This window comes from Odocoileus virginianus, chromosome 1, assembly GCF_023699985.2.
Source record: "Odocoileus virginianus isolate 20LAN1187 ecotype Illinois chromosome 1, Ovbor_1.2, whole genome shotgun sequence".
Taxonomy (NCBI): Eukaryota; Metazoa; Chordata; class Mammalia; order Artiodactyla; family Cervidae; genus Odocoileus; species Odocoileus virginianus.
This window is the reverse complement of record NC_069674.1, coordinates 87,614,011-87,639,953: the sequence shown is the minus strand read 5'-3', so window position 1 is coordinate 87,639,953 and position 25,943 is coordinate 87,614,011. Positions and strand designations below refer to the sequence as shown.

The 25,943-nt window shown below is 39.0% G+C and overlaps 1 protein-coding gene across 3 annotated transcripts in view; it reads left to right on the top strand.

Annotated features, from left to right (window-relative positions):
- Positions 1–25,943, top strand: part of LRRC72 (leucine rich repeat containing 72) — a 52,056-nt gene that overhangs the window by 3,748 nt on the left and 22,365 nt on the right. For 2 of the 3 annotated variants that reach the window (XM_070470630.1, XM_070470613.1), the window contains exons 2-4: positions 3,154–3,227; positions 8,413–8,482; positions 9,117–9,212. In XM_070470630.1, the coding sequence (XP_070326731.1) occupies positions 3,154–3,227; positions 8,413–8,482; positions 9,117–9,212 (240 nt within the window). The remainder of the gene's footprint in view (positions 1–3,153; positions 3,228–8,412; positions 8,483–9,116; positions 9,213–25,943) is intronic. The other variant, XM_070470619.1, reaches the window with a different exon arrangement.

The window sequence follows — 25,943 nt, the reverse complement described above, 5'->3', positions numbered from 1 at the left end:
TTACTTCCCTGTGACTAAAACACCCATCCATCAAACTCTTTGTCTAAATTCTCCTCATCATTCAGACTGATCCCACTTGTCAGTCTTGCCCTAAAATCCTCTCGAAGTTCCCAGGGTTCACAGTACTTTCTTATTCCTCTGAATTCACTAGAGTGGGATTTTTCTTCTCTCATAGCGCTTAACATTTGCAACCTTCTTTTGCAACATTGTGTATCCTTCCTTCTCTTGTTCAAAGTTTACTTATAGGGAATAGACATTGTACCCGATTCATTGCTACATTTACTAGCTAGCCATAGACTAAACTAGTGACAGCCTGAACCACAGTAATTTGTGGTTCAATAAATAGCTGAATGACCTGTTTAGACAAACTTAGGTAGAAATGTTCATGTAAAAGTATGCTGTTGTGTACAGCTATTGTAAAAAATAGTATGGCAGTTCCTCAAAAGGTTAAACATACAATTATCATGTTATCCAGCAATTCCACTTCTGAGTATTAATATCTACTCAAATGAAGTGCAAACAGGGTTTCAGATATTTGTACACCCATATTCATAGCAGCATTATTCGCAAAAGCCAAAAAGTGGAAGCAATCCAAGTGTTACTGATAGATAAATGAAAAAACCAAATGTGGTATACACATACAGTGGAATATTATTCAGCCTTAAAAGGAAGGAAGTCTTGACATACACTACAACTAGATGATTCTTGAAGACATTATGCTAAGTGAAATAAGCCAGTCACAAAAAGACAAATGCTGCATGCTTCCATTTATATGAGGTACTTAGAGTAGACAAATTCATGGAGACTGAAAGTAGAAGGGTGAGTGTCAGAAACAGAGGAAAGAGGGAAAGAAATGAAGAGGTAGTGGGTACAGAATTTCATCTGAGAAAGATGAAGAACTTCTGAAAATGAATGGTGGTGATGGCTGCACAGCAATGTGAATGCACTTATTACCACAAAAATGTACAGTTAAAGTAGTAAATTTGACATTATTTAATTTTACCACAATTAAAAATAAAACAAAACAGTTCAGGGAAAGAATTCTTGTGTCTCTTTAGATGAAAGGAATATGCTACCAGTGAAGTTGTTTGTTGATTGGGAACTGGAACTGTTCCACCACGGGTTCACTGAAACTTGAAACCTCTTGGCGCATTTTCGAGTTCTCTGGCATTTTGACACCTTCTTGTTACCAGATTCTTCATATGAAAGTTTTGCTTAGAAGGACGTATGCCATGATAAAGAGCTGGGTAGATGAATAATTAATTACATCAGTGATTTACATATTGTGAGTTTCCATTTCCCTTTTTCATCTTTTTCTTTTCAAAATTTAAGTCCTGAACGATTCATTCCATGGGTAAAATGTTCGGAATGTATATTAATTTCTGATTACTAAATTAATATGTGTATATCACAAAATATTCAAACATTATTGAAGAGGGAATTTGCTAAAAAGTGACAGTCCCTTGTAATCTCAAGTAATAACTTGTTAATGGTTTGGAGTGTGTGCATTTTGTGTGCATATAAATGTCGTTAGTAACAAAAATATTGTTACATATATAAATATTATACTGCCAATGGCATTTTTACTTAAAATTATATTTTGGATATCTTTTTAGGTCTAGATATCCATCTCTCTCTGTTTTTAAGCTACTGCATATGTCCTACTGTGAAGTTGCATCTTAATATAACCCCTATTCCAATTAATTGGGCATATTTCACAACTACAGACAATGTATGTATGAGATGAGCAATGATATTCACATTTTGCTTGTGTGTGTATGTACTGATGTATTTCTGAGTGTTAGATTTGAAACTGTGAGATTAAGTTAGAAGCCATCTTGCAATTTTAATAGATAACTGCAAAATTTTAATTATACTTTGACTAAGCCTTAACATTCAAAACACTTTGGCAAAATTGAGATTGACTGTGTATAGTACAAGCTGATAGTTTCAATGTTTAAATTAAAATACCCAGATGTGGATGTCTAATGGGGTTTTTTCAAACTCCAGATTCAGCTCATTTATCATGGTCACAAAATACCCTAATGGAAATGCCTACACCTGAACCAATAAATTCTCCAAGCCCCAAGATCCAACTTGTATAACAGGGTCACAAAGAAAGTTGGCGGTATAAATTAGCAGCTGTTCTCCATCCCTGGGATATCTGTCTTCCTCACCTCTAGATACTTGTTCATCCCGTTAAATATTTTTAATGTCCCCTACTAAATAATAAAAGCAGTGTCAAAAAATCCATAAATCACTTACTGACATTATAACCTCACCACCCACAACAAATTCAGGCTGAAATTTCTGAAATTTGGTGATTGCTTTGACCCTGATAATTATAGTGTTTGTCAGATTCCAGAAGTGCAATGATTATACTCTCCACTTCTGCTGTGTCTTTTTAGCGTTACTCCTTCATTGACAAACTGTAGATGGTCTTTAATTTTTCCATATCATATTAGGTGACATGGCCTATAAATGTTACTTTATAATTTAGTAAAAATTTAAGAAGAAAAAGCAAAGCAGTTAAATAACTATTGTTGGATATGTATTTTCAAACAAAAAACCTATGGGAATAAAAACAGCTTCTTCTCCACCAAAAATTCCCATGGTCCAAGTATATTAATATCTCTTGAAACATGAAGACACTATTTCTTTTCAGAGGAAAAAAAAACATTCATACACTCATTCATTGATTTGTCTGACATTTATTGAGAACTTATAGGGTACATTATACTCTTCTCCTTCCATCTCCAACCTTGACACTGTCTTCTTTGAAAATGGAAAACCTACCAAATATCAGTCCATCACACTTAAAGAAATAATTACAGATATTTAAAGACCAAATTATTCTTCCTCATGGAGAATAAAAAGCTTGTTTTTGGTATATAAGTACACACGCACATTTTTTTTTCTCTTGATTAAAATTTATTTACACATCTGTGCCCAGGATTAAGGATAATGAAATTCAACCACAAAAATGATTAAGTAATGTTGAATTGTAGTGTTGGAATTTATCAGTTTAGAGTAGTTGCCTCCATATTCACTTTTCTTTTGATCTTTTTGTAGACATTATTGTTATTGACTGCAAATGTCTCAGTATTTCTGCTCAGTGGAATGTGGCTTGACAGATTAATTATATGTTATCAGGCAATTGAAGAGCAGCTAAAGATATGTGGCCACAAGAGGGATGCTGATGTCTTTGAGCTGTTTCTTTCTCAAAAGTAAGTGTACTTTATGTAAGAAAGAGAAGAGCATCATGTTATGTTTCATAGATTCAAATGTTCTCTTCCATTGTTTTCCCCTTGTGTGGACTGGCAAGTAGCCCATGTTTGTTGGCATTCACAGTCTCTATTGGAGAGGCAGGATCCTGAAATGGATAAAAACAAAGATTATGGAGTCAGGCTGAGTTTGAATCCCAGTTCTCTCTCTTCCAACTGGATGATCCTGTGCATGTCATAAACCTATTAAGGTGGTCAGTTTAGCCAATATAAATATAGAATACCAGTTACATGTGCATTTCAAGGAAACAAATGAATATAATTTTTTTAGTATAAATATGTCCCACATCACATTGGGACATTTGTTGTTTCTCTGAAATGCATATGTAACTGTGGATCCTATATTTTATCTGGCAAACCTATTGCCTACGTATAACAGTACTACCTGCTTCACAGGGTCATTGTGAAGATTAACTGAGTTAATTGAGAGTAGGGAAGGGTCTGGTACACAATAAACAATCAGCATTAGTGCAGTTAGTATTGCAACTGAGACTAAAGGATAACGACTCATTATGCCACTGTACTAAAATGATAGCCCCCATTATACTATAACCACTAGCCAATAACCTTCATAGTAATTTTACTGGTAAGTGGGAGAACTTCTCCCTTATGTGACAATTTCCTTTGATTCCACTCTGACTTCTCAACGTGGCAGGCAGCAAAGTGAGTCCTTCTTCTTCAGAGCAAGTCACAGTGCCTGGGGTGGAACCCAGATGGAAGGTGGAGTATGTGCTCAGCTGGGTGCTGAGAGCACAGGTTTTACTAGTGCACCAGTGATGCCTATGTAGTTACACTGGGCATTTTCATAACAATGATCATATTCCTAACTTTTCTTTCTCCTCTTTCATACCTTTAGATCTTTGTGAATTCCATGTATTATTTTAAAAGAGACAGCATATTTCTACTTGTACTTAATATTCAGAACTTAGCTACTTTTTAAAGAAAACGTCCTACTTTATCAATGAAGTTAATCACTTTTTCTCTGGTGATTTGAGGAAATCTTTTATTAATAAACATATTTCTTTTGTTAAATATTAATATGTTTTAGTTCATTAGTGCCGTGAATAATAGTTATCTTTGTAATGACCCTGAATCTCTTCGTAGTAAGAGACTGAATAGCTAACAAATTTAAGATTTTAAAAAATAAACTTTTTAGAATGCAGCAAGTGTGGTAGGCAATTCTGACAAACTTAAGATCATGCTTTGATCCTCTCTATAGACCAGTTTGTCTTACAGTAACAATAAATATTTTTTTTGTCTTCAAAAAATTGCATCTCTAAACCTTTCATGATTTTAACAACTGTACACTATTGATCATTAGGATAAGTAGATAACAATAAGAAAAGCTTTAAAACACTAGAAAAATGGAAATATTGATTTTATGACAGTGGATAATTAGTGGTCTTCTCAATTCAAGAAAAATACATTTTGTATCCTAAGAATACTGTTATAATTTAATACATCTAGGTATAAAAAATGTTTCACAGTCCAGATGCCAATAAACTGGGTGAATTAGGTTATTTGCCTAAGTCTTGTTGCCCTTGGAAAATGGAAAGGATCATGTCAAAGTTTCCTTGAGAAATCATGGAGAACATACACTGTAACAACAGAGCTGATGTATCATTGTCAGCATGAGTCATTGTCTTCGTTAGTAGCAGAGTTTCTATTGTTGTCTTCCGCTGGCCTCACCTTAAAATGTAATAGCCTCTTATTAATTTAGGACAAATTTATATGCAAAATAAACCTTTTCTGACTTAAGTTAAATTCTCCTTAAAAGAGAGCCATTTTATTATACTACCTATAGCAGAGTGTCAGTACAACTATTATAAGAAAATTAATTTGACAGTGATGTGACACAGTTGATATTTTATAGCATTAATATATGAAAATAACTTTTCTGGGAACCCTTGTAGAAACACTCTAGATGGGGCTTGAGTTTCTCTGCTACCACGTTATGGCGGCTTTGTTTTTCACAGGAAAAAAAAAATGGAGCTGTTGTCCAGCTGTTGCATTGTGGTCCAGTGCAATCAGTGTCCAATGTGCCATCCCAGAAATTAGCTGCACATCTTCAGTGAAAGAGGGGAATGCGTTATGTATGCAAGTATATTACAGGGTGCTTTGAAGGAGCCCAGAATATTTTGTTGTGTCAGGGAAGTGCATGAAGACTAATGGTGCCTGTTGAGAGGACAAGGTGGTCCACTTGAAAAGCCTTCTGTTTGGGATAACCTGAGAATAATAAAAACAATGATGAAAGTTTAAGAAAAAGCTCTTCAAATCTGAGAAGGATGGAGATGAGAAGGAATGAAGAAAGAAAGAGGAGAAGCAGATCTTTTTTTTTACCAAGGACCAGCTAATAAATGTAAGAAGAATGAGAGGATTAGAAAAATTACCATGTCATAATCCCAAATGTACTGATTCAGGTCCATATTATTAATCAAAGCTAAAGCCATTGAATAAATAGTTATTGAGAAACCACCAATCTGTTCTCTGCAGGTTGGCAGTTACCAGAGGGGAGAGGGATTTGGGGGTGGGGCATGAAATAGGTAAACATGATCAAGAGGTACAAACTTTCAGTTGTAAAATAAGTAAGTTTTGGGGATGGAATGTATGAGAATACAGTGAATAGTATTGTATTAACTTTGTATGGTTTCAGCAACTGGATTTCATCTGGTGATCATTTTGCAGTATGTCCAATGTCAAATCACTCAGAATTTTGCCCCAGATATTGCTTTTCAATGATAAAATTTGTAAATACTTTCACAGTGAAGAGAACTGGAAAATACAGCCTTAACCAAATCACTGAACTTAGCTTCACCAACAGGGTGAACAGGTGGCTCAGTGGTAAAGAATCTGCATGCCAGTGCAGGAGACGTAAGAGATCCCTGGGTCAGGAAGATCCCCTGGAGGTGGGCATGGCAGCCCATTCCAGTGTTCTTGCCTGGAGACTCCCATGGAGAGAGGAGCCTATAGGGCTACAGTCCATGGGGTTGCAAAGTGTCGAACACAACTTAGTGACTAAGCATACACACACAACCTTCACAAAGAATGGGACAAAGTGGCATCATTTTGCCTCCTGACGTGGTGTAGTAATTACCACTGTTCTAACTAAAAAATGATCTGCCTTAAATTTAATCATGAGGAAGCAATGAGACCAATCAAGAATATGAGAAATTCTATCAGACAACTGTCCTGGACTCTTCAGAAAGTAAACATTGAAGGCAATAAAGGAGAGAAGGTGACTATTTTTAATTTAGGAAGACTAATGGGATTATACAGAGTATATCATGCGAACTGCTGTGCTGAATGAACCACAGGCTGGAATCAAGATTGCCGGGAGAAATATCAACAACCTCAGATATGCAGAAGATACCACTCTAATGGCAGAAAGTGAAGAGGAACTAAAGAGCCTCTTGTGAGGGTGAAAGAGGAGCGTGAAATATCTGGCTTAAAACTGAACATTCTAAAAAACTAAGATCATGACATCTGGTGCCATCACTTCATGGCAAATAGATGGGGGAAAAGTGGAAAGAGTGACAGATTTTATTTTCTTGACCTCCAAAATCACTGCAGATGTTGACTGCAGCCATGAAATTAAAAGACATTTGCTCCGTGGAAGAAAAGTTATGACCAAGTTAGACAGCATATTAAAAAGCAAGAGATAGCATTGCCAAAAAAGGTCTGTATAGTGAAAGCTATAGTTTTTCCAATAGTCATGTATGGATGTGAGAGTTGGATATAAAGAAGGCTGACTGTCAAAGAATTGATGCCTTCATATTGTGAGACTCTTGAGAGTCCCTTGGACTTCCCTGAATATTCATTGGAAGGAGATCAAACCAGTCAATCCTAAAGGAAATCAATCCTGAATATTCATTGGAAGGACTGATACTGAAGCTGAAGCTGAAGTTCCAATCCTTTGGCCATCTGATGTGAAGAACTGACCCATTAGAAAAGACCCTGATGCTGGGAAAGACTGAGGGCAGGAGGAAAAGGGGGCAGCAGATAATTGGATGGCATCACCAAATCAATGGCCATGAATCTGAGCAAACTCTGGGAGACAGTGAAGGACAGGGAAGCCTGGCATGCTGCAGTCCATGGGGTCACAAAGAGTCGGACACGACTGAGCAACTAAACAACAAACAACAATGGGTTATACCAACTGAAAATGGGTTATACCAATGCATCAGTGTTAATGCAATTCTGGGTTTAAACAAGCAAAAAATCTATAAAAGAAATGTAGGGACAACAGGAACAATTTGAATATGAATAGCAGTGTATTAGATGATATTGTTGAATTCAATTTTAATTTTCTTAGGTTTGATATTGGTATGGTGGTTAAGCAGGAGAAAGTCCTTATTTGAGGGATGCGTGTGCTGAAGTATTTATGAATCAAAGCCCTGGAGTCATGTCTGCAACTTATTTTCAAACGATTCACCAAGAAACTTATTAACTAGCTAATAGGTAAATTGTGTATACAGATAAGAGAGAGAACATAAATGTGGCAAAATATTAAAAATTATGGACTTCTCTGGTGACTCAGTGGTAAAGAATCCCATGGACAGAGAAGCCTGGTGGACTATGGTCCATGAGGTCACAAGAGTTGAACATGACTGAAGTGACTTAGCGCACACACGTATTATAAACAACAATGGGAGAATAAAACCCTTCATGCACTCTCTGCCTCTTTGGGTCCTGCAGTTTCCATGTCTTAAATCCAGTCTGGCCAAGATCTGGACAAGCTCAAACTAAAGATTGGGTAGGCAGTGTTGAAGCAGGAGCCAATGCTATTTCCCACACTGACCTTAGGTCTGGTGTCTTCTGCCCTTACTTTTGTTCCTCTGGCCTCTCCTCAGTGAAGTCTTTTAAAATGAAGGTCCCAATAAATTCAGTCATAATGAGGTATAACTTCTACTAATGTGATAAATTTCTCTCCTTTTAGTATTTGCTTTAACTGACCCAAGAATGAAGTTTTAAAGGTGGAATGTAGTAAATTAGCTTGTATAAATGTGCCAATAATTTTGAAAGGACAGAAAGAGGCCTTTTCAATTCTCCCCAAGTCATACTATATAAGCAACTTTAGACATGAATAAATTAATTGTTGCTAACACTCACTTTCTCTTTTCCTTTCTAGGGAGCTGACAGAGGTCATTGATCTTTCCAGGTTTAAGAAATTAAAATACTTATGGCTACATCATAACAAGGTAGTATGATATTTGATCTTTACGTGGCTCTATGATTAAACTACAATCTTAATTTCATGTTTTTAATAGAACTGATCATTAAAAGTATTAATATTTTATACTTCTAATTTTAATGTAGGTAAGAAACTATATGTATGTACAAAGTGGTATAGCACTAGTGGTAAAGAATCTGCCTGCCAAAGCTGAAGACTTAAGAAACGTGGGTTTGATCCCTGGGTTGGGAAGATCCCCTGGAGGAGGGCATGGCTACCACTCCAGTGCTCTTGGCTGGGGAATCCTCATGGGCAGAGGAGCCTGGCGGGCTACAGTCCACAGGGTCGCAAATAGCCAGAAACAATTGAGGTGACTTTGCACACGTGCATATTGAATAGGTCGATTTGTGAGACATTGTCAGATGAGAGTTTTACTTTTTCCTCCCATGTTCTTTCAAAACTGTTCAGTGTAAGCTGCTGCTTCCCAGTTTCCTGGAAGAAAACCTGTGCAGTCTCATGACTTTTTTCCTCTCTTTTTTGTAGTTCAGGAACTTTCAGTCCATTTTAAGCCGTAGTCATAGTCTCAGTTCAGAAATGAGAATGTGGAGATGAATATATTAATTCATAAACGAGACATCCCCCATCTCTCCTCTCTTATTCAGCTAGGGCTGACTGCGGATGGCCATCTGCCTTCTTCATCAGCAAGGGGATGTGGTTGCTTGTTTTCTTGCCTGGCGCCTCTGCCCCAGCCTTCTCAAGTGAGTATGGAATGGAGAAGTGTGGAGGCAGTGGAAAGGCCAAGGAAAAGCAAAGTTCTTATTCAGTTTGCACCCACTGGTTTATTGTTTTCTCCCATTTCTCAGAGTTTATGGTTTTCTCCCATTTGATTATTCCAGAGCCCCCTCTGCTAGGTTTCTCCAACTCTGATTCCTCTTTGCTGGCCACTCCAGATCTCCCCTAACCTTGTATCCCAGTCGTTCTTACATCTGAGCATCTCCTCGCCTTGGCAGACTGCCCTTTGGGTGCCCTAGATCAACATTTCTCCAAAGGTCCTGCATGCATTCCCCAGAACTCACACACATTGTCCTGTCATGTGAGGGACTGATTACCTCCCAAGCTGATCTAGCTTCTTCAGGAAGTGCCAGGAACTAAGCCACCGTGTCACCAGCTGCCAGGAATGCTCATCAAGGTCACTGAGTGTGGCCCTTGAAACTGCTCTCAGAGGTCAGGGCTAGTTGGCAGAGACTTCCCACTGCCTCCTCTGGAGTGGGGTCTGACTGGACTTCCAAGCTCTCTTCAAGGAGTGGGAGTGAACGAAAATTCAAGCCAAATCACTATAGTTAGCTAGTCAGTCTTTCTCAATTTTCTGAAGTTTGACTTTCCAACTGCTTGTATCTTGTTCATTATAAATTGATGATCCAGTATTAGCATTCTAAATTTAAACTTTCAAACACCAGCTGATTAAAAAATAATGATTTGAGTTTTCAGTAGTAGTCTGCTTGTCAAGCAATAGTCCAGATTCACAGCACCGAATCTTTAGGCAGTCATGTTTATGGAAGTATTTCAATATTACATTGCAATTTGTCTGTTTTTTTTAACCAACTAAGTGGAAAATGGAAAAAAGTTCTACTAGTATTAAGTGCCAGGGTAAGTTGCATAAGCTTGAAATAATTTCTAGGAGAACAAGCACAAATACCTTCAAGGCCCAGGCAGCTAACAAGTGAAATGGAAAGTGCAAAAACTACTTAAGGGCATACAAGTTCAAAACTTTTAAACACTCTGCCAAAAATTATCCTGGGTCACAGTGTGTGACCTCCAATTAGAAAAAGATGGAACTCATCAAGCATGGCAAAAGTGACTAATCATTGTTTTTCATGTGTGTTCCTTGTGGTGTTCAGTGTTCAGCTTTGAAGGAAAGAACATGTACAAATGTTGGCAGTATGTCTAAAGGGAGAGGTGTGATTAGGGATTTTTAATATTTTTTTTGGCTCTCTTATAGTGGACACCATCCCACCTTCAGGCAGTCACTGAATTTTCATACAGTTGACGTACAGATGCATTATATACATAGGAAAGGATTATACACACTGTCAACTTGTACTTCGGTTTTGAAGAGGGATTGGTGGAGAAAGGGTGCAACAGAAGGGCTAAATTCTCTTCTAGTTTTTGGTTGTTTATGCTTAACAAACTATATTCTTTCCCAAATAGCCATCACTTAACTTTGTTCTTTAAAAATAGACTTATTCAGATGGTTAGACGGCATCATCACCAAGTCAATGGGCATGAAATTGAGCAAACTTTGGGAGATATTGAAGGACAGGGAAGCCTGGAGTGCTGCAGTCCATGGGGTCACAAAGAGTAAGACATGACTTAGCAACTGAACAACAATTCCGTGTAATCCTGAAAAGATATCATATTCAAATAAATTTTAAGTGGTCATGAGATGAGTGAATAAGCCAATGTGAATTTTTGTGTTGATCAGCAGTTGACTGGTTGCTAAGTTGTTGGAGTATTCACACTCCATAAAAAATTAAAGTCTTATTCAGCATCTAAAACTCTAATGGGCATGTTAGCTATGATAGTACTTCATCAAAATCCCTATGGAAAAATGTGATTATTAGTTTACTTTACAATCTAGATTACTCTGGGTGAACTACTATCAGGAAGTTACTATGCCAGTATAGAAACGATATGGAGAATCTTGGTGAAAAACATCAACATTGACAAATGAACATCAATATTTAGAATTGTAATGTTTTGCTAACAATGGTTTGAATCTGTGACCAGCATTTTTCTTACATTATTGTAGAACATAAATAAATGTTCTTAGATTTATTTCCTACCCTCTGTTTAGGAACAACTAAGGCACAAAATAGTAAAATTAAATGAACACATCTTTTTTGTTTATTCGTTTATTCAATCAACAGTTTTGTGGAGGCAAATGTACTGATCATTTTATCGGTTGTCAATTCATTATCCATTATTTTCCTTTACCTGTATAGCAGAATCTGAGTTTGTGTTTTAAGTTTAGTACACACTTGTTGTTACTCAGGTAGGTGGTCCCATTCCCACTTCCAAAGGGTGGAGCCTAAACTGTTTAAACCAGTCAGGATAACCCCATCCTCCTTGTGAGTGGCTAGTCAATGAATGGGCTCAGAATCCAATTGTTGCAATAGAGACATTGGAGGTAGCTCCTGGGAGACTTCTGTGAAAGGTTTCCTTATTCCTCAAAGAGCACTGGAAGAGAGGTCCACTGTTTCCTCTGGACATTTTCTGGCCTGGCTTATAAGCCAGAAGCCATCCTTCCAACTGATGGGTGTATCCAACCAGAGCTGTATCCAGCTGTGAGAAAAGCAGAGCTCAGAGAATCACTGAGATTTGAGGCTCTTACAACTTCTGGACTGCTAGATATGTGAGATAATGAGTATTTTAATTTATGTGCCAGCTTGAGTTGAGTTTGACTTCCCTGGTGGCTCAGATGGTAAAGCGTCTGCCTACAATGTGGGAGACCCGAGTTCAAACCCTGGGTTGGGAAGATCTCCTGGGGAAGGAAACGGCAACCCACTCCAGTACTCTTGCCTGGAAAATCCCATGGATGGAGGAGCCTGGTAGGCTACAGTCCATGAGGTCGCAAGGAGTCGAACACGACTAAGTGATTTCACTTTCTTGAGTTGAGCTTAGAGATTACTTATAGTCAAAAGCATACTATCTAATATGGTTTATTCTGTACTTGTTTTAGGCTACTGATAGAATATAACAATGAATATGATGGTACCTGCTCTAGAGATAGAATTAGGGAGTGGCTATACTCCTGGTGATGGCATCACCGACTCGATGGGCATGAGTTTGAGTAAACTCTGGGAGTTGGTGATGGACAGGGAGGCTTGGCATGCTGCAATTCATGGTGTCACAAGGAGTCAGACACGACTGAGTGACTGAACTGAACTGAAGTGATATTCCTGGTGAGGGCATTGTGGTTGCACTACCTGGAATGGAATGAGAGAAAGCAGTGGTTTGGGGAGACAATGAATGAGTGTGGTTTGGTGTGTTTGGAGCCGAACATGCTCAAAGGGTGCACACTTCTCCCCATTATTATGCAATGGGTGATAAAATTGGAGCTTCTAGTCTGACCCTGAACCAACAAATTAAATAAGTACAAGTTGTTTCTAAGATTTGCAATGCCCCAACTCTCCTAGGTTTGTTCAAGCTATCCTGCTTCCTCCATTATGATCTCCAAGGGCTAGCTTTCTCCTTGTATTGTGTGGATTTTCACCAGTTCTGCAGCAACTCTCTTTCTGAGTCATCTTTCTCTCACCTCCACTGATGTAATTAGTGAGAGGCAACTGCTCCTAGATGTATATAAACTGAAGCCTTCAAAACACTCTCTCTTGTCTCATCTTCCAGTGAGCCTGACTGAGGGAATTTTAGGTCACAGTTCATCTTTTCTAGCTTTCCTGAGAATCTGGGTCTGCTCGGATGAGTGATCTAAGTGATTTGCATGTTGTACTACAGTTTCAGATGGTCTGTATACATTTGATCTATTTGTGTTTTGGCTCATTTTCTCAAGAGCTTTTTTTTAAACAGATGTTTAATAATGAGTGTATAATAGTGCCACAATGTGAGTGTCTTTCTATTTCTGGAAGACCTAGCAGTACTTGGGTATATTCTATTTATCACAAATTACAGTAAGCATTTGATGAGAAACCTGTGTATAATGCCTCACCAAGGAACTAGCCAAAATACAATCTGAGTTTCTACCACATAGCAAAAACTGAATAGTTGACAACTCTTACAAAGTAAATTTAAATGAAAATACATCTTCTGACAAAGTCATACTTCACCATCTAAAAAGTAATGAAAATATTTACAACAACATCTTCCACACTAAAATAAGCAAAATCACTGCGAGAAAGAGTGAGCTCATTCTTCTGTGCCATAAAGATGTGTTGTTTTTCCCTATCTGCCAGACAGGCAGCACACATTGCAAATTTGGTAAAGGGCACATGTGTGTGTATTTTAGGAAGGTATATTGATGTACAAAACTAGCAAGTCACAATTTGAAAAGTCAAATAATTATTTGTAATGTACAGTTTTAAATATTTGTAAAGAACTCTTTGAGCGGCAATACTTTTTTTTTCAGGTAGTTTTCACAACATGCTTTGCCTCATGAAAGTTTAGTTGGTTCCTTTAATCAGGTTTAGGTATATATACATTTACTTATTCATTTATACATGCCATACTTTGTTCCAAAAAACTCTTTAGAGCAGCACAAACCCTGTGGTAGAGCATATGAGAAATTAATGAATAAAATGAACCAGCATACATTCCTCATACTTTGGGCTCTTATGTGTTTCTGTTATCTCAGTGCAATATTAATTATCTCTCTTATGTACACTCTGTTGAAAGAATTATATTTTACCAAATATTTAAAACCTCCTCAAAAAAGTAACCTAAATAAGATTTCACTGTGTGGTTGTGAAATTCATATACACCATGTATCTAGTTGCTTCCCAGGTGGCTCAGTGGTAGAGAATCCGCCTGCCAGTGCAGAAGGTGGGTTCTATACCTAGGCTGGGAAGATCCCCTAGAGAAGGAAATGGCAGCCCACTCCAGTATTCTTGCCTGAAGAATCCCATGGACAGAGGAGCCTGGCAGGCCATAGTCCATGGGATCACAAAAGAGTCAGACACGGATAGCAACTAAACAACAATGTATCTAGTTACAATCCAAAAAATGTAACCTGTTTTTGGGGGGGGGAGATGTATATAAAAATATCAAGAACATGGAATAAAGAGGGAAAAACATGAAAATGATGATCTATTTGCATTGTACAAAGACAGTTATTTCTCAATGTTTTTAAAGTGTAGATTTTATTTCCAAGTATCATATACATTTTAAACTGATCCAAATGAATGCATCATGTTCACTTATTGGACAGGAACACCATATATATGAACTTATAAATCCTAAAAGTATACTGAAATTTTTCTTTTTTTTCTCCTATATAATTCAGTGTATATTATTAAAATTGTTCCCAATACTTAAGAATTTCAAGTAAATTTAGGGACTATTGTAATTACAATATCAAAATACAATAATATACCCCTTTAAATAACACATAATTATAGACTTTTTCAGAATTGTATCATGTCATTTAATCTCTGGTCTAGGGGTCTTTAAATCCCCCAGATTTTTCAACTCTGATACTACCGACCTTCTGAACTGGATCATTCTTGATTGTGGGGGTGGTATTGTGCATTTGGGGATATTTAGCAGCATCCCTGGCCTCTACACACTATATATCAGATTTCTTCCCAGAAGCAACAACTAAAAATGTTTCTAGGCACTGTCAAATGCTCCCTGGGGTACAAAATTATTCCTCAATGAGAATCCCTCAAAAACAGTAAACAGAGTGATCTGTGGAAATCTAAGTCAAAACATGTTACTCTTCTACTCAAAATCTCTAATAGTTACCTATTATTTTCAGCGGAGTTCTTTCAGTAGCCTAAAGGCTCTGCACATGTAGGCTGCCAGCTTACCTCTCTGACCTTAATACCTCTTGTCTCCCTAACTTGCTGACCCAACGACACCCTATTATCTCTGGACTTATATACACTGGCTAGTCTTCAAGTGCTTCTGCATAGATATTCTCACGGCCCACTCCCTTTTCCTCATCAAGAATTTGTTCAGATATTACCTGCTCTGTGAGGTCTTCCTGACCAGCCCATTTGAAATACATTATCTCCCTGTTGGCACCCGAATTTCCATGCTTTATTTTTTTTCCCATAGCATTTATCAACTGATTCCATAATACACAATTTATTTATTGTAAGTATTATTTGTTTTCTCTTTCCCTGCTAGGAAAAGAGACAGGGGTTTTGTCTGTTTTTTTTCATAGCTATACCACTGAATTTAACACAGGGCTGGCACACAGTAGCTGCTCCACGAGTATTTGTTGAATGGAAAAATGTGTACATAAAAATTCTAATATTTTCTAATAAATATAATATTTCCATTTTGTCAGTTAATCACAAAAGTCATGTAACGGATCATAAATTATAAGTTTGGGGAGGGTAATGATAATATTTTACTTAATATGATACTTTTTTGTTCCTTCAAAAATAGTTTGTAAGTTTTGTTTCTTCAGCTTCTGGTTTTTTTTTTTTTTTTTTAAGCATCATAGCTAGGTCTGCCAAGTTGAACTTTCACTTTGCAAAGGTGCTAATTACAGGAAACAGCAGTTCAGTTAACAGAAGCATGCTTTAGCTGAGTTAAGCAGGAAAGTAATATATTGAAATGATACTGGGTGAATATTAAGTAGTTTAGGAACCAAGTGTAGAAAATTCTTGGGATCATGGAAGCCACGGCCAAAGCCATATCACAGAAGCGGCTTCCGCGTGCACTGTTGACTTGCCAATCAGCAAGAGAAGCCCCAACCTGTGCTGCTGTTTTCCTGTCCCCCATTCCTGCTGCCACCATTTCCACTGCTGTCTCCTTCTCTGCCACCACCAGATTTAACACAAAACTGTCTCTGCCTCTTTGCATTACTTGTTCCTGATTTTTAAATTTTTCTTGGAGTATAGTTGTTTTCCAGTGTTGTGTTAGCTTCCACTGTACAGCAGAGTGAGTCAGCTCTACAGATGCACACACCCCCTCTCTTTTGGCTTGCCTCCCCACTGAGGTCGCCCCGGGCTCTGAGCGGAGTCGCTGTGTCACGCAGTGGGCTCTCGGCAGCTACCTGTGTTATGCACAGTAGTGTGTATGTTAGTCCCAGTCTCCCAACTCACCCCACCCGCTTCCCTCCCCCTCCCCGCTTGGTGTCCATACACTTGTCCCCTACAGCTGTGTCTCAATTTCTCTTTGCAAATAAGATCATCTGTTCCATTTTTTTTAGATTCCACATATAGGCACTAACAGGTGAAATTTGTTTTCTCCTTCCTGACTGACTTTACTCTGTCTCTAGGTCCATTCACATCTCTACAGATGACCCTGTTTCTTTCTTTTTATGGCTGAGTAATATTCCATTGTACCACGTCTTATCCACCCCTCTGTTGATGGACATTTAGGTTGCTTCCATGTCCTGGCTATTGTGACTAGTGCTGCAGTGAAGGCTGGAGTGCATGTGACTTCTGAAATTATGATTTCCTCTGGGTGGCATTACTAGTTCTTGATTTGACGTTCAGAGGGGATGTGTCGGATTGCAACCTAGCCTAGTCATGTGTCCACACATTACCTGCCAGGAAATCTAGAAAAGCAAGTATTTTGCCTAATGAGGAGTAACTCCTAATACCTACCAAGGCTCATTAGATAACGAATTCCTTGGATTGTTGGGAGGATGATTCAGTGCTGGGAAGCTAAAAAATAATGACTAATGTGCCCTATATTTAATAAGATAATGTTTAGAAAGATGAAAATCCAAAGAATAATCCCAATAGCTACATAGTAATTCCTGGCAAGGTCTGGAACTCTGGATACTGAACAGGGAGCTCAGGTATAGTTATAATCCTGTCACTAGTAAGCTGATAATATTTAGCAAATATTTGTCTAGAGCTCTGATTCCTCTTCCGTAATATGCATGCATGCTAAGTTGGCTCAGTCGTCTCTGACTCTTTGCGACCCTGTGGACTGTAAGTTTACCAGGCTCCTTGAGATTACCAGGGTCCCAGGCAAGAATACTGGAGTGGGTTGCCATGCCCTCCTCCAGGGGATCTTCCCAACTCAGGGACTGAACCCACATCTCTTACATCTCCTGCATTGGCAGGTGAGTTCTATACCACTAGCACCACCTGGGAAGCCCCCTTATATAATATATGGGATATTTATTCCTCATAACTAAGGGGTGTCATGATGAAGAAATTTGATGGCATCTGTGAAGTACTGAACAAAGCACATACAGTAAGCACGGAATGAATATTAAGGACCTACTCTTTGTTTTTAAAAAAATGCTTTTAACAGAGCTATATGTATCCCTATTATAATAAAGAATTAGCTAATTCTATACATTAGCAACATTTCTGCACACTCTGCCTTCATTTGTTAGCACCCAGATGCAACAACTTTTAGTTTTTTAAGTAATCTTTTGTTTAGCTGCATATCTCAAAGTCACATGCGGGTATTGCTGCCGCTTGATTTTTCCGCTTTAGACAATAGCTGTTGAGTTTCCACAAAAATGAGGATTTAATGCTTTGTCCTTCCTGCCTCCACTTCCATACTTTCCATACACAGGCATACTTTCCATTTCCCATTCTCCTAATGTGGCAGTATTGTGATTTTGGTTAAATCAATATTCACTGGCTATGTTATTATGACAACCCGTTCTCTTCAGAGCTAAGCCATGTGTTAAACTCTAGCTATTTTCCCTTTATTGGATTTTCTCTACTTCCCTGGATTTTATTTCCCTTTGATTCTTTAAGTAGTTTTTTGTTCTGGGTTGAATTGTTTCCCTGCCCCCAAATTTATATTTTGAAGTTCTAGACCCCCACTGTCTCAGAATGGGACTGTATTTGGATATAGGGCCTTTATGAAAGTGAAAGTCACATAGTCGTGTCCGATTTTGCAATCCCACGGACTGTAGCCCACCAGGCTCCTCTGTCCATGGAATTCTCCACGCAAGAGTACTGGAGTGGGTTGCCATTTCTTTCTCCAGGGGATCTTCCTGACCCAAGGATCAAACCCTGGTCTCCTACGTTGCAGGCAGATTCTTAACCAATTGAGCTGCTAGGGAAGCTACTAGGACCTTTATAGAGGTAATGAAGTTAAGACGGAGACTTTAGGGTGGGCCCTAATCCAGTGTGACTGGTGTCATCATAGAAGAGGAGATTAGGATACAGAGAGAGAGCAAGAGTGAGAGTTAAAATAGGAGGGAGGAGGGAGGAGGGAGAGGGTGAGGGGGAGGAGAGAGAGAAAGAGACGAGGGGGAGGAGAGAGAGAAAGAGAGAGAGAATAGACATGTGTGCATACAGATAGAAGTCACGTGAAGGTATCAGAAGGTGGCCATGTACAAGTCAAGGAGAGAGGCCTCAAAATGTAACCGGTCTTGCCAGCACCTTGATCTTGGACTTCTAGCCTCCAGAGCTATGAGGAAATAAATTTCTGTTAAGACACCCAGTCTGTGATATTTGTTTTGCAACCCAAAAAATGAATATACTTTTTACTAGTTACTGTTACCTATTCAACTCAAACTCTCTCCCAGCTGACCAGATCTATTCAATGAATCATTCGGGAGCTTTTATTTCTCGAAGAAGTATGCCCAGAACCTTCTGACGTGCTCCACTCTGGACTTCCTGCCCTGTATACCTCGGTGCACAGTTTTAATCACCCTTCATAGCCATACCAGGGCCCCCTTTGCCCCCTCTTGTTTTTTGTATTGTGTGTCTTACATTTTTCTCAACTGCCTTCTCCAGTGGCTTTTCCAGAGAAAGTGTTCTGTGTGGTATTTTTTTTTTTTAAGATTGTGTATGTCTGCAATTGTGTATATTCAGTGCTCATATTTGGACAAATATTTTGGCTCATTGGGTTGGTAGAATTCTAAGTTAGAGATAAGGCATCACTCCACTGTTTTGTAGTTTTCAGTGTAGCTTTTGAGGAATCTGAAGCCATTCTTAGTTCTGATTCCTGATCCTTGAATATGATGTGTGTGTGCACATGTGTTCTGTCTGGAGGACAGTGTTCTGACATTTTACAGTGATGTGCTTTGGTGCAGGTCTGTTTTCAACCATTGTGGTGAGCTTGGGGAAATTACAGTCGAGAAACTCATATCTTTCCATTTGGGGAATTTTTCTTGGAGTGTATTGTTGATTTCTTTCTCTTTTATGTTTACCATTCTCTTTCTGGAACTCCTACACAAATGTGGAACTACTGAACTGGCTCTCTAATTTTCTTTTATTTTCTCTGTTTTCTATTTTTTTTGGTCAGGTTGCTCTACTTTCTGAGAATTTCATCAACATTCTCTTCTAACTCTATTATTACATTTTAGACTACATTCATGATTTTAATTTCCAAGGGCTCTTTTACCCCCTCTAAATGTTATTATTCTATTATCTTTATATATAACAGGATTAAACTATAAAGACCTGGCTGCCCACATTCTGAGTGCCAAGCTGAGCAGAGAGGGCTGGGAACCCTCAACATATAGTGTTCCCTTGATCTTTCAGTTTTCAGTGGGAACCTCTGTCTTTACATCTGTCTAGTGGCTACTTGGCCAGGAACTCTTGTCTTTTATTCCACCCAGGGAATGAATCTCTAGTCTTTTGAGGTGGTAGGGGAAAGGTCTAGTTGCCATGTGGTTATACTGGGAACATTATTGAGAAACAGAATTTCTCTGCTCAGTTAATCCTCTCCTCTTTATCCTCTTTGTCCAGGCTTTGATCCTTTTTAGAATTTTGTGGCATAAATATAAGGTTGTTTTCTGGTTTAGAATTTGACTTTCTTATTTCTATTAATTCTATGACCCCTAGATCATATACTTTCCAAAACCATATTGCTATGGTCTAATTTTCTGTTCTCCCTCTCTTCATGAATATACATTTTTTGAAACAATTATTTTATTGTCATTTTAGATAAATATTTGGCTGGAAAAAATTAAACTTGTGTTTATAATATAAACTTTTAACCAGAAGTCATTTTCCTCACCAGCAATCATGTGCATAATTCTTAAGTTTCCTTCCAAGTCTGTGATCTTGTTTTACAACAATAGAAATTTTTTTAAGACACTCTATATTGATGGCATTATTCAGATTTAGTGAACATAGTCTCTAAAACTGATTTTACAAGCTGTATTCTAGGGAGCTATTATGGAACACAAGTCGAGAGACACTCAGAAATCTTCTCAGAGCACAATACCTATTCAGACTGACCTGAAAGTCAGCAATTGGAGAGTCATCGATCACAATCCTCTAATTTAAAAGAAATAGCAGGGCTTCCCTGATGACTCAGCAGTAAAGAATCTGCCTGCAATGCAGGAGACATGGGTTTGATCCCTGGGTCAGGAAGATCCCCTGGAGAAGGAAATGGCAACCCACTCCAGTATTCTTGCCTGGAGAATCCCATGGACAGAGGAGCCTGGTGGGCTACAGTCCATGGTGTTACAAAAGATTCAGACACGACTTTGTGACTAACAGGAGTAGCAGCAACTATTGGCAGACAGTGTTCTAAGTAAAATAGTGAACAAAATAATTTAAAAGAAACACCTTTGGGATGGCTATCTTAAGCCTTATCAACAATATAGCAGTTTACCTCTACCAATCTGCAGAAATGGGACTCTAGAGCATGTTGAACTGGCTTGAAGTGGGGTGTTCAGGAGTAAGAGGATGCCAGGAAAAAGAAATGCTGAAAAGCAACTTGGAGGAAACCAAGAGCAAGTGCATTTACTTGCATATTACTTTGCTTCACACCAATGTTGGGTGATTCTTTTTAGTGTGGACTGGACTGTGAAGAAAGTTGAGCCCCGAAAAATTGATGCTTTTGAACTGTGGTGTAGGAGAAGACTCTTGAGAGTCCCTTGGACTGCAAGGAGATCCAACCAGTCCATCCGAAAGGAGATCAGTCCTGGGTGTTCATTGGAAGGACTGATGCTGAAGCTGAAACTTCAATACTTTGGCCACTTTATACGAAGAGTTGACTCATTGGAAAAGACCCTGATGCTGGGAGGGATTGGAGGCAGGAGGAGAAGGGGACGACAGAGGATGAGATGGCTGGATGGCATCACCAACTCGATGGACATGAATTTGAGTGAACTCCGGGAGTTGCTGATGGACAGGGAGGCCTGGCATGCTGTGATTCATGGGATCGCAAAGAGTCGGACACGACTGAGCGCCTGAAATGAACTGAGCTGATTTGCAATCATACGCATTTGTCTAGTTTCTGCTGGAAGGTCATTGATAAAACTGCAGAAAAACTTCCTAAGGGTTGGAGACATGAGAGGACGTGCCTGTGACCCAAAGTTAGCCTAAGATAGGAGCAGCCAGATTGGAGCAATTTTTGAGAGAAACCCAGATCCCTTGAGAGATTCGAGATTAGATCAGGTGGATGGGGCAAGTCAAGCCAGTGACTCAAGCTGCATCTGGGAATGAGCTTGACAGCTCAGCTTCCCACCCTGAGTGGTAACAAACTTCAGTGGTTCCCAGCAAGGACTCTGGAATCTGGGCCAAACTTCAGTTCCTCTATATACTAGCTGTGTAGTCCTGTGAGCAAGTTACTCAACCAACCTCTCTGTGTCTGTCTTATTGATTAAATAAGGTAATTTTCTTTGTGCATACATGCTAAATTGCCTCTGTCATGTCTCACTCTTTGCAACCCCATGGACTGTTGCCTGCTAGGCTCTTCTGTTCATGGGGTTCTCCAGGCAAGAATACTGGAGTAAGTTGCCATACCCTCCTCCAGGGGATCTTCCCTACCCAGGTATCAAACCCACATCTCTTATGTCTCCTGTGTTGGCAGGCAGGTCTTTTTAACCATTAGTGCCACCTAGGAAGCCCACATATCTATGTAAATATCACATATATATGTATCTTCAGAAGACATTAGTACTTTGCCATATTGTGTATATATTTAGAGATTATTATAGTTCTCTTCTTTTTTCTCATTTGATGCCAAATATTTTTGGGTACATCTTAAACATGTTTGTTGGTTATTGGTGACATAGTAGAAAAAAATTAATTGTGGAATATTTTATATTACTCCATATTTTTCATTAGTCAGTTCAGTTGCTCAGTCGTTTCCAACTCTTTGTGACCCCATGAATCACAGCATGCCAGGCCTCCCTGTCCATCACCAACTCCCAGAGTTTACTCAGACTCATGTCCATCAAGTCAGTGATGCCATCCAGCCATCTCATCCTCTGTCGTCCCCTTCTCCTCCTGCATCAGGATCTTTTCCAATGAGTCAACTCTTCGCATGAGGTGGCCAAAGTATTGGAGTTTCAGCCTCAGCATTAGTCCTTCCAATGAACACCCAGGACTGATCTCCTTTCGGGTGGACTGGTTGGATGTCCTTGCAGGCCAATGGACTCTCAAGAGTCTTCTCCAACACCACAATTCAAAAGCATCAATTTTTCGGCGCTCAGCTTTCTTCACAGTCCAACTCTCGCATCCATACGTGACCACTGGAAAAACCATAGCTTTGACTAGACGGACCTTTGTTGGCAAAGTGATGTCTCTGCTTTTTAATATGCTATCTAGGTTGGTCACAACTTTCCTTCCAAGGAGTAAGCGTCTTTTAATTTCATGGCTGCAATCACCATCTGCAGTGATTTTGGAGCCCCAAAATGAAAGTCAGCCACTGTTTCCACTGTCTCCCCATCTATTTCCCATGAAGTGATGGGACCAGATACCATGATCTTAGTTTTCTGAATGTTGAGCTTTAAGCCAACTTTTTCACTCTCCTCTTTCACTTTCATCAAGAGGCTTTTTAGTTCCTCTTCACTTTCAGCCATAAGGGTGGTTTCATCTGTATATCTGAGGTTATTGATATTTCTCCCAGCAATCTTGATTCCAGCTTGTGCTTCTTCCAGCCCAGCGTTTCTCATAATGTACTCTGCATGTAAGTTAAATAAGCAGGGTGATAATATTCAGACTTGGTGTACTCCTTTTTCTATTTGGAACCAGTTTGTTGTTCCATGTCCAGTTCTGTTGCTTCCTGACCTGCATAGAGGTTTCTCAAGAGGTGAGTCAGGTGGTCTGGTATTCCCATCTCCTTCAGAATTTTCCACAGTTTATTGTGATCCACACAGTCGAATGCTTTGGCATAGTCAATAAAGCAGAAGTAGATGTTTTTCTGGAACTCTCTTGCTTTTTAGATGATCCAGCAGATGTTGGCAGTTTGATCTCTTGTTCCTCTGCCTTGTCTAAAACCAGCTTGAACATCTGGAAGTTCTCGGTTCACGTATTGCTGAAGCCTGGCTTGGAGAATTTTGAGCATTACCTTGCTATCATGTGAGATGAGTGCAATTGTGTGGTAGTTTGAGCATTCTTTGGGATTGCCTTTCTTTGGGATTGGAATGAAAACTGACCTTTTCCAGTCCTGTGGCCACTGCCACATTTGAGTTTCCCAAATTTGCTGGCATATTGAGTGCAGCACTTTCACAGTATCATCTTTTAGGATTTAAAATACCTCAACTGGAATTCCATCACCTCTACTAGCTTTGTTCGTAGTGATGCTTTCTAAGGCCCACCTCACTTCACATTCCAGGATGTCTGGCTCTAGGTGAATGATCACACCATTGTGATTATCTGGGTTGTGAAGATGTTTTCTGTACTGTTCTTCTGTGTATTCTTGCAACCTCTTCTTAATATCTTCTGCTTCTGTTAGGTCCATACCATTTCTGTCCTTTATTGAGCCCATCTTTGCATGAAATGTTCCCTTGGTATCTCTAATTTTCTTGAAGAGATCTCTAGTTTTTCCCATTCTGTTGTTTTCCTCTATTTCTTTGCATTGATCACTGAGGAAGGCTTTCTTATCTCTCCTGGCTATTCTTTGGGACTCTGCATTCAAATGGGAATATCTTTCCTTTTCTCCTTTGCTTTTCACTTCTCTTCTTTTCACAGCTATGTGTAAGTCCTCCTCAGACAACCATTTTGCCTTTTTGCGTTTCTTTTCCATGGGGATGGTCTTGATCCCTGTCTCCTGTACAGTGTCACGAACCTCCGTCCATAGTTCATCAAGCACTGTCTATCAGATCTAGTCCCTTAAATCTATTTCTCACTTCCACTGCATAGTCATAAGGGAGTTGATTTAGGTCATACCTGAATGGTCTAGTGGTTTTCCCTACTTTCTTCAATTTCAGTCTGAATTTGGCAATAAGGAGTTCATGATCTGAGCCACAGTCAGGACCTGGTCTTGTTTTTGCTGACTGTATAGAGCTTCTCCATCTTTGGCTGCAAAGAATATAATCAATCTGATTTTGGTGTTGGCCATCTGGTGATGTCCATGTGTAGAGTCTTCTCTTGTGTTGTTGGAAGAGGGTGTTTGCTATGACCGGTGCATTCTCTTGGCAAAACTCTATTAGCCTTTGCCCTGCTTTTTTCATTTTTCATTACTTTTCATTTTTTTCATTTTTTTTCATTTTTCATTTAATATTTTTCATTACTCAAAGTAATAATGTTTTCCATTACTTGAAATTATATTCAAGTTAATGTTTTCTGGATGGTTTATATAGAAATTCCCCCAATTTAATGAACCACATTATGATGTACTACATGCCAACTTTTGATCTGAGGATCAGACAGTCTTGGGTTTGAAACCTTGCTCTGTTATCTTGAGAAACTGTTTAACTTCTCTAAGCCTCAGTTTCCTCCTAGGTTAAAAAAATAAAGGAATAAAACAAATACCATGGGCTACTGTAAGAGTCAGATGACATTGGTGAAAACATCTAGCTTAGTGCCTGGGTCATAATAAACGTTTAAAAGATATGACTTTTCCCTTGAGTCTAAATCAGTAGTTCCCAATCAGGAATGACTTTGCAACCCCTCTCCCATCTCACACATAGAAGGGGAACACGTGGCAATGTCTGGAGACATTTTTTATTTTCACAACTGGGGTGTGTATGCTACTGACTTCTAGCAGATAGATGTTAGGGATGCCGCCAACCATACTACAATCCACAGAGCAATCCCACCAATCCCAACAAAGATTTATCTGGCCTCAAATGTCAATAGTTGTAAAGGTTGAGAAGTCCTTCCCTAAAAGCATGCCTCCTTAATTTTAAACTCATGCTGGCATAAAAATTTCCCCACTAGTCCATCAGTGGTTACCCATAAGAGCTTTATCTTAAATGTAAGTCCTCTCCACTCTATCAAAAGTAATAATGGTTAGGGAGTAAATAATAGCAGCTATTGTTTATTGACCACTTGCTATGTGCCAAACCCTGAGCTAAGATATGTTGGTCTTGTTTAGTCACTAAGTCTTACCTGACTCTTCACCACTCCATGGACTGCAGTAGGCCAGGCTTCCCTGTCCTTCACTATCTCCTGGAGTTTGCTCAAATTTATGTCCACTTAATCATGATGAGTGATGCCATCTAACCATCTCAGTCTCTGTCTCTCCCTTCTCCTCTTGCCCTTAATCTTTCCCAGCATCAGAGTCTTTTCCAATGAGTTGGCTCTTCACATCAGATGGCCAAAGTATTGGAGCTTCAGTATCTGTCCTTCCAGTGAATATTCAGGGCTGACTTCCTTTAGGATTGACTGGTTGGATCTCCTTGCTGTCCAAGAGACTCTCAAGAGTCTTCTCCAGTGCTCAGCCTTCTTCAGGGTCCATCTGTCACATCTTTACATGACTACTGGAAAAACTATGACCATGTGGGCTTTTGTCGGCAAAGTGATGTCTCTGCTTTTGAATATGCTGTCTAGGTTTATCATATCTTTTCTTCCAAGAAGTAAGCGTCTTTTAATTTCATGGCTGCAGTCACTATCCATGGTAATTTTGGAACCCAAAAACTGTCATTGTTTCTACTTTTCCCCCATTTATTTGCCATGATGGGACTGGATCCCATG